This window comes from Acomys russatus, chromosome 10 (genome assembly GCF_903995435.1).
Source record: "Acomys russatus chromosome 10, mAcoRus1.1, whole genome shotgun sequence".
Classification (NCBI taxonomy): Eukaryota; Metazoa; Chordata; class Mammalia; order Rodentia; family Muridae; genus Acomys; species Acomys russatus.
The window spans coordinates 68103962-68112944 of NC_067146.1; the positions used below are offsets into that span (position 1 = coordinate 68103962).

At 47.0% G+C, this 8983-nt stretch overlaps 1 protein-coding gene across 1 annotated transcript; it reads right to left on the reverse strand.

The window, feature by feature from the left end:
• Window positions 1-4448: 4448 nt before the first annotated feature.
• On the reverse strand, window positions 4449-7240 carry Prr15 (proline rich 15). The gene is made up of 2 exons (XM_051152342.1): window positions 6715-7240; window positions 4449-5151 (listed from the first exon to the last, which is right to left on the reverse strand). The coding sequence occupies exon 2, from the start codon at window positions 5002-5004 to the stop codon at window positions 4618-4620; it is 387 nt and encodes a 128-aa protein (XP_051008299.1). The 5' UTR covers window positions 5005-5151; window positions 6715-7240; the 3' UTR covers window positions 4449-4617.
• Window positions 7241-8983: the final 1743 nt, after the last annotated feature.

Sequence of the window (8983 nt, forward strand, 5' to 3'; positions counted from 1 at the left end):
GAGTAAATAAATGTCCAGGTTACCTAAGGCTTCTAGAAGAGCAAGTCAGAAAAGGCAGTAGAACAGGTATCCTGGAAAGCACAGAGGGTTTCATCTGGCCACACTCTGGAGGAGGAAGTGTGAACCAACATTACACTCACTCACTGCCTACTAGGAGACACTTTTAATCCTCAGTTTCTGTAACATAAGGCTAAATCCCTTTGGAAAAAAAGTACAGAGAATCTGGAGGTTGGCTCTTAATCCCATACCCAGCTAGCCAGGGCTGGGGATTTTCATTTTTGCCTTCCTTAATGTGAACCAGTTTGGGGCCAGAAAATGGTAACTTCAGGATTGACAGTCATGCTACACACCCGGCAGATAAAGATACACTTTCCATGGGATCATATTATCTCATGGGGTTAAGCCAAAAACTCCGGCATGAGTTTTGCCTGCAGTCCAATTTGGTTAGAGGCCTTCCCTGGAGTAACCATGAAGACTGCCCATCTTTGGCCTTCAGGGCCATTTACCGTGGCCCTCTAGCTTCTCACCCTTCCGGTACAAATGCCCAGCTGTCTTTGCTAAGGTCAGGCCCCTGTGGTCATCTTTCAGAAATGATTGGTGGCTGCATGTGCACTCTGAGCCCCAAATCTCTAGTGGCTGGTGAAACTGTGACAGGACCTCTCAGGGCTCCCCTTCCACACTGCTGGGCCTCATGGGAAAGCACCGTGTAGTCAGTACCTCAAAGGAAAGGTAAGAATGGAGCCAGGAGGGGCTGAGACCAACGACGGTGCTGCCACAGCACAGTGGGCTCTCCAACAAGTTCTCACTGAGTTCCACAGCTGTTTCTAGAAAAGTGAACATGTAAGTTGACATCCGAAAGGTCCAACTTTCTACTTGCTACTGAGATAAATTTGTCACAAGAAAACCTTAATAGTTTAATATAGTTATTATAAAATATTTCATGAAAAGAAAATATTTTAAAATGAGCTTCTGTTTCTCGTGCCTATTTTTATTGTATGAATGTCCATTGAGTTGTATAGACTTTAGGTCTGGTTAATTTTAGTGTGGTATTTTTTACATTTATTTCCAAGGGTTTTTTAATAATAAAAAACTTTATAAAAATTTTAAAAATCGGAGTAATATACCTACCAAGCTAGCTTTTTATGTGTTGGCATGCCCTGACTTAGGAAAAAAATATTCTCTTTATTTTTATTTATTTATTTATTTATTTATTGGTTTTTTCAGACAGGGTTTCTCTGTGTAGCCTTGGCTGTCCTGGACTTGCTTTGTAGACCAGGCTCCATCTGCCTCTGCTTCCCAAGTACTGGGATTAAAGGAGTGCAGCAGCATGCCTGACTAAAATACTCTTTTTTTCTATAACATGTTTCTGGTCTCTGGGTATTCATGCTTATTCACACATCCCATTCTCGTTCACCTTTTCCTTGACATTCTTTCGGCTCATTGTTTGGTTTATTTGTTTTATGGCATCGGGAATGTTCCTCCGAGCTTCTTAAGGAAATATCTGATGAGGCTTTGGCCAATATTCCCACTCACTGTCACTTTAACATCTCCCTCGCAAAGCCTGGGCAGCACCAGAGGTGCTAACCTCACAGAATGTCTCAAAATGAAGTCTTTCAAAAAACCGCCCAGACGCTGGTGCTGAATGCATGAACATGTCCCTGTACGCGCAGAATGGCATCCTGGGGCTTCTGAAGTGAAAGCCAGAAGGGAGTGAGCGACAGAAGGACAAACAGAAAGGGACAGCCGGAGGACCTGAAATATGAGTCACAGCTCTGCCAACAGCTTTGCAAGGAGACTCACTGGGGCAAAGCTATCCATGTGTAATTGTCATGGTTACAAGACTGTTTAGGAACACACCACCAGACTTTCCTGTCTCATTTCACATAGTTTGGAAGGCATTGTATTAAATTTTCTGTGCTGGCTTCCAAATTGTGGGGGTGAATTTTTACTTATAAAGACATTTAAAGCGAAGGAAGACTTCTAATTTAATAAGCTCCAAGTGCATTCTGTAGCAATTCCCTTTTATTTACTGTAAGATTGGAAGGCTTAGGGAGAGTTGAAAATCTGCATGGATTCTGGGAATATAATTAATTGTCTGCAAAGCGCATAAATCCCAGAAAGACACTTTTGCCAAATTTTCTTATCTTATTCACGGTCTTATTATCCTATCAATTGTGTATGGTTTCAGATTTCCCTGACCTGGGATTAAGTCAGTGTGTTCTCTCTGATGCACAATGCAGGAGCACTTGAAACGATGTAATTACAAACCTCAGTGGCAGACTGTGAACTGCACTGGCTGTTGTAACTGCCTAGAGCATGGCTTCATTTCAGAGTCGTGGGCTGACTTTGCCACACCCTTAACTTCTGCTGCTCTGGGCCTGCTATTGGATATCCATGCAATTACAGAGTTGGATGGGATCCAACACCACACACAAAAGCTGGGAAAAGCAATGTTTTGTGGATTTAGAGGGATTTTGAAGAAGAAGAAGAAGAAGAAGAAGAAGAAGAAGAAGAAGAAGAAGAAGGAGAAGGAGAAGGAGAAGGAGAAGGAGAAGGAGAAGGAGAAAAGATAGTTTTTAAAAACAATACACTAGTTGATGAAAAAGCAAGCATAAGATTTTTAAATTTTTCAGGTACAGACCTAATTTCATGGATGAGAGCAACCTTGACTTACTGTCCTCCTAAGGGTAGAAGACATCATTTTGCCAAAGTGCCTATTCTAGTTTTAATTATTTCCAACAAACTGAATTGAGCTATCTTACAAAGGTTCCTCGACACCTGCAGTAGTCACTCCAGCCCACACTTCCCTCGTCTACACAGCTTGCATTCACTCTGACTTCTCACTCATCTCATTTGAGTGGAGACATAGGAAGTCCACTAAAAACCATGAATAGTCTTTCTCATCCAAGCAGCCGACCCCCTAGAGACACTGGCCACACAGTTTCTGTCTCTAAATGTACCTTAACAGTCCTCCTGTGCTTACAAAGAATATAAAAGAACAATAAAGCAAAATGCGTTTTATCTTTTGATGTATGTAAGGTATTTATAATTTCCAGGTAAATAATCTCCAGCAATTTCCTTTAGAATAAGATCTTAGGTATGTAGAAACTGAGCTATCAGATCATTAGCTGTACTCTTCGGTGGTACCCAAGCTCAAGTCACTAATTTCAAAGCATTTAAGCCACACTCATCAAATATCTGTGGGATTTCTGTAGATAGCTAACATGTTTTGCTATTTCATAAATAAGTAATTTGATAATGACAATGACAACAACAAACAACAACCCACATCTTGGTGAGGGTGATTTCCCTGCTTTGCATTTGTTTGTAAATGAAGCTGTGTGTGTGTGTGTGTGTGTGTGTGTGTGTGTGTGTGTGTGTGTGTGAAGGGGTGCGAGAGAGTCTCAGTATCTCTCTCTGGGGTACAACAATGCTCTCTTGTAATCTGCTGAAAGCAGGTGGTATTCATTTACTCTCACTTGAAGCTCATAATAAAAGCAAATAGCTTTTTCTGTTGTTGGTAAGAGTCTTGGGCTTCATAGATCAAAGCCTTTGAAATTAGACAAACGTAGACTCAGACTAAAGGACATAGGCTCTGAAGCAACAGGTGGGGAAAGCAGCTTTGCACAAACTGAATGAGCTCAGTCCATGCGTTGGGCAATTCTTGTGAGGTTCACAATAGACGCTAAAAAGGCTTTGTGGGTTACTCTGTGGAAGTGCACTGAAGAAACAGGAGAATGTAGGTAGCGTGAATTGGGACCACTCCCTTCCATTGAATTTGGTTGGCAAATTGAAATATCTGGCGAACTGGCTCCAGCTGGGTGTTGCTGGTTTCGAGAAAAGTCCTTTGCCCAGCAGCTTTCCAACAGTAGCTGTATGGCAAATAATTAACCTTGTCACTCAGGACCTCGCATGCCTGCTTTTAAGTGTGATGAGCTTCAGACTTAGAACAGAAAAAAAAAAAAAAAAAAAAAAAAAAAAAAAAAAAAAGAAACACAAGAAAGTCACCTTAAGTCTTACAGTTCAACAAATTTTAATAGGGCACACTAAACAGGCATACAGTTTTACAGTCCTCACTTAAAGCGATCTTATTTCTCAATTGGGGGGTGGGGGAGTCCTCTCTATCCCTTCATATAGGAATAAATCTAGGGTAGTACCACCCTAAAGTGCATTTCTCAACTATTAAAAACAGTGCTGTAATTTGCTCTCCAGAGTCCTCCATAAGAGGACTTATTGCTTCCGAAATAGCCATCCAGCCCTTTCACTACCACAGGTGACAGGAACAACAGCAGCGGCACCTCAGAATAACTTTTTTAAAAAGCCAACTTCCTCAGCAGCAGATATCTATCCTTCAAAAAATTAAAAAAAAAAAAAAGCCATCAAAAAACAAACCCACCAAACAAACAAACAAACAAACAACTTACTCGTCTTTTGGTCTTTGAGTCATGGACTACTGAAAACTTAGCTGACACTTCACTTACTAGAAAAAAAAATAAATCTTGAAGGCCTTGGTCACCTGAACATTCTGAACTTGGGTAAGACACCAAATACTAGGGCTGCAGGTAATAGCGTTTCTCTCTCCACAGAGAGAAAGACAGTCCTGGAAGCTTGCACAGGCTATTGTTTGTCCTCCTGGGGGTCATCTGGAAAGTCGGCCTCCTCAGGGGACCTGTCTCCTTCTGGGATCAGCGTGGCCCGCACTTTCCTCTTCTCCTTGAATCGGCCAGAGCGAGAGATCTTCAAATTGCGCCGGCTGCTGCCTGATTTCTCCTCACACATATCTGACCTGGGGGACTCTCCGGTGTCCCCAAGGACATTGGAGTGCTGGTTTTCTCGCGAGCTGCTAGTCCGATCTGAGGGAGGTGGTGAGGGATTCGGTAAGGGAGTCTTGGTCTCTGCCTGAACCTGAGGCTGCACCCCTACCGTGACTTCCTTGCTTTTTTTCCTGGTTAACGATTTCCACCAGGGGCCAGAGCTGCTGGTGGAGCTGCCACTGTCCGCCATGGCCTGGGGACCCTGGGCACCCCGTGTGGGGAAGGGCCTGGGCAAGGACGTCCTCCCTCTCTCCCCGTGGTCTTAGATTGTTCACGTCAGCCCTCCCAGGCTTCTCCCACTCCTGGCTGCCTGCCGGATGGGAGTAGAGGGAGTGCCCTGCAACAGGGAGAAAAAGAAAACTTGGGTTAGTCAAATGTAACAGGCTCGCCATTCTCCTTTCCTCTGAATTGGGGCTCCTCTAACTCACGTGTCCCTCCAGTGGGGCACTGGCTGACCTGCAAGCATGATCTCTTTGAACTCCTGGCCATCAAGAGCAGCCTGGCGCCAGAGGAATTATGACCCTCAGCCTGACTGTATAAGGACCACTACAGGTGCCCATCTGCCCCTAGAACTAACTGCCTTCCTTCAGAGGAACACCCCAGAAGCGGGTTGTGTAGGAGGATGGGGGGCGGAGAAGCTAGCATGTCCCGTCCACTACACATGAGCAATTAAGATGAGGTATTTTCTTTATTAGCAATTGCAGGGCGAGTTCTTCCCGCACACTGGGGTAAGACCATTCCTGAGCTAGTGGTGGTCCTGCGTTCTATAAGAAAGCAGGTTGAGAAAGCCAGTAAGCAGCACTCTTCTACGGGGCTCAAATTCGTCTAAAGCCTTTTTTTCTACGACGTTGAGTGGTGATGCTTGCGAGGGTATCCAAGTGAGAAAGTGGACACACAAGCACACTGTGCTTACTTCAAACCGCTTCAAACCACTTCTGCCTTGTGACTTTCAGAGGCCCGGCTAGCCCTAACTTCCCTTGAAAACCACCATCCCACCCTTCCTTTTACTCCCTAGGGCCAGTCTCACGGTTGAAAGAAGGCCTGGTTTTCCAACTCTTCTGCTACTTTCCCATTCTCCAAAGGAGAGAGTGCAACCAGGAACTACAGAAAAGGTTTCTTCTTCCCCAAACATTGACTAACGGAGGCCAAAAGCTCCTCATACTGCAAGCCAGACTCCTGGCACACTTCCCGGTGCGCGTGCTCCTGGACACGCACCGCGAGTGGGCAGGGCTCGTGCGCACCGCCCATTTCTAGTTTTCAGCTCTGCCGCTTCACAACCCACGCGGCTTTGCGCTCCCGGGATTAGCAAGTGAGCAAAAGAGGGAAACTTGGGCCGCTTTTGTTGGTGCAGGTTCTCCCGGAACTGCCTGAGAGAGGAAGTCTCTGCGCCTACAGGAGGCGGGAGCAGTGGCCGCTGGCACCATCGCCTCCCCAGGATGCCCTGAGGGCACACTCTGAGCTGGGACTCGAAAACCATAAAAGCAGAACATGCCCAAAGTTCTTTCCTTACGAAAGGTGCCCACTCCCTCAGGCACCGTCAGCAATCAGCAATGGGGTCTGCAAACACCTCACTCCCCACTACCTTGCAGACGGGGGGGGGGGGAGCCCCACCCCAAGGCATTTATTAATGGTGGCGGCGGTGGGGCAGCCCCAAAGCCTTAGTCCTCCACCCGACACTTTCTTCTTCACAGTAATCAACTTGGTGTGTACGGAAAGGCTTTGTGAGAATTGCGCAAGGAAAAGATGACAAATAACGCTAAAGTAGACAGATCGCCATTCTGGGGGCCTCTCCAAAGGCGGCCAGAGAAAAGACACCGGGAGGGGTCAAACAGCATTCCCAATGGGCATCGCAGCGCCAGGGTCCGTATTGTCAGATTCAGAGGGACTCTAGCTCTCTCACCTGCTTGGGCTTCCAGAGCCACCGGGGCTCCGTGCTCCGCTGGCTGCCCAGAGCACCGAGGGGAGTCTTGTGGCCACCTGAAGCTTAGGTATGGTGTCCCTTGTCGCTGTCTCAAAGAGATGCAGGAATCGTTGTTGCTGGACTCTTGCACACTGTGGGGACAACGAGGGGCTGGCAGTGTGCACCTCTCCGGTCCCAGCGGCTGTCAGATCTGTTGTCCCAGGGCGAGCCCAGACAGCCTTTCCCGGCGGGAATTTCACATTCTGGGGCGAGTCCCTTCTTCCCGCTCACGCTGGTCCCTGGCCGCTGCAAGATTGGGACCTCAGTGGCTGACTCCTGCGCACTCGCCCTTCCTGAGCGTCCGTAGGAACGCGCAAAGACATCTGTCCACCTGCTGGTGGCTGGCCAAAGGACTGAAGACACTAGAACTGCGGAGGAGGGGAGGGTCAGTGTAGGACAGGAGGCGGCCCGCTCTGCTACAGGTGCAGGTAGGCGCTAGCGTCCCCGCCCTCCTGGGTACCAGATTGGACGAGGTCACAAACGTGGCTCCAGTCTTGAGGCCTGTGATTGGAGAAAAAACTGCACTGCACCGCCCTGTTCGTGTTCCGTTCTTGCGCCGGGGTTTGAGTTCCAAGGCTTTCAAGTTTTCAACTCCAAGAGCTGAGTGAAACTCAGACATGTTGGAGAGTTTCGGGCACCCTCAGCTAAAAGGCTTAAAATTGCAAACCACGTCGTTGGCGTCCTGCGCTATTCCTAGTACTGAGTGGGTTAACTCACTTGCTCATCAGAGCACCCCAGGACTGGGCACTGCAAGGAAACCTTGGCATGCGAAAGCTAAACAGTGGTCCAGGATTGCCAGCTGAAGCACAAAGGGGCAGGGCTGGATCTTTGACGCCTGCTTAACCACCACGTGATAACACAGTCTATTGGCCTTGGGTTCTTACTATGACTTAGTGTCTACGCTGCTACGCACCATTCGCATCTGGGTGTTCACAAACCGACCTCTGCCTGAGCATATAATTGTAGACCCGAGACACTGACAGAGTGAACCTGTGTGCTCTATCACCATGTAGGGTCTTTAGCTAAGTGGTCATTCGACAAAATAGTATTAGAGGAGACACTTTTCTAACGAAGGCAAAGCTTCAACTTGAAAGAGAGATTCTTGGGGTCCCTAGGCTCAAAGATACACAAGCAGGACTCTTCTCCTCTAGGACATGCAGTCCAGACAGAGCATCTGTTTTGAGTACGTTCTGCAGAGAAAACCTGATGGGAGACAAAACGCCCAATTCAAATTCCTTTGCAGTACAGGTTTGATAGGCAGGAATTTTTATAGAATCTTTCAATACACCAAGGAAAAGGAAACTATGAGGACTTGGTTCATGCCATAGTCTGGGTTTAATTTAAAAAAAAAAAAAAAAGATGAACACAGCACTGTGTATTTGGAAGTGAGTGGTAATTCCCTTCCTCCCACCCTCTCTCTCCTTCCCGCTCTTCTTCCCTGCTTCCTTCCTCCCTTCCTTCCTTTATTGGTGGCGTTTCACCATGTAACTGAAATTGCCTTCAAACTCTGGCATAGCACCAAACCTTGGGGCTAAAATGAGGACACCAAATCATACCGCAAGTGCGTTGTGACAACTAGCTGCCAGCTTAAAGGGGGGAACTCTTTACAGAAGAAGATGTCAAATGGCGAGGAAAGCTTGTCTGGGGGTGTCACCGCTATCTATGGAGCTGGGGCGCTTCCTATTGTTGAGCACATGGGTGATATACCAAGAAAAGGACACTAGCTCGCCGAATGGTGTTTCACTCCGTTTCAGTTTTCACAAAGCCCCAAGCGTTTTCTCAATAAACAGATCCTTCACTTCTTATTTATGTTCAACAATGCCGACTGTTTCTGTTCCATTTCTTGGCTTGAGGGGAAGCACCGTACAAGTGGAATTTATGGGATGCCTAGGAAGGTAAAATTAGGGAAAGATGAGCAGAGTCACAGGAGATGGAAAGCATTTCAGGCAAACAGCAGGCGAGGGAGCCTCAAGGTGTGAAGGGTGCTGGGGGCAAATGGGTGATCTCAGAGAAGAGAGTGGCTGGTGTGAAGCAGGGGGCATCGCTGGATAGCTAAGTGCAACACAGGCTTCCAAGAAAAGTTGTGACTATGGCCCCGGACAGAATAATAAAAGCTGTCTCTGTCTCCCCCTCCCCCCCCCCAATTAATGATTTCCGGCTTAAGGAACAAATCTAGACAGCAGACATTGGGTGCTAGGAATTAAAATCA

Bases quoted from the DNA above. Each gene is read 5' to 3' on its own strand.
- Prr15 (XM_051152342.1), bottom strand. From the start codon at position 5,004: ATGGCGGACAGTGGCAGCTCCACCAGCAGCTCTGGCCCCTGGTGGAAA.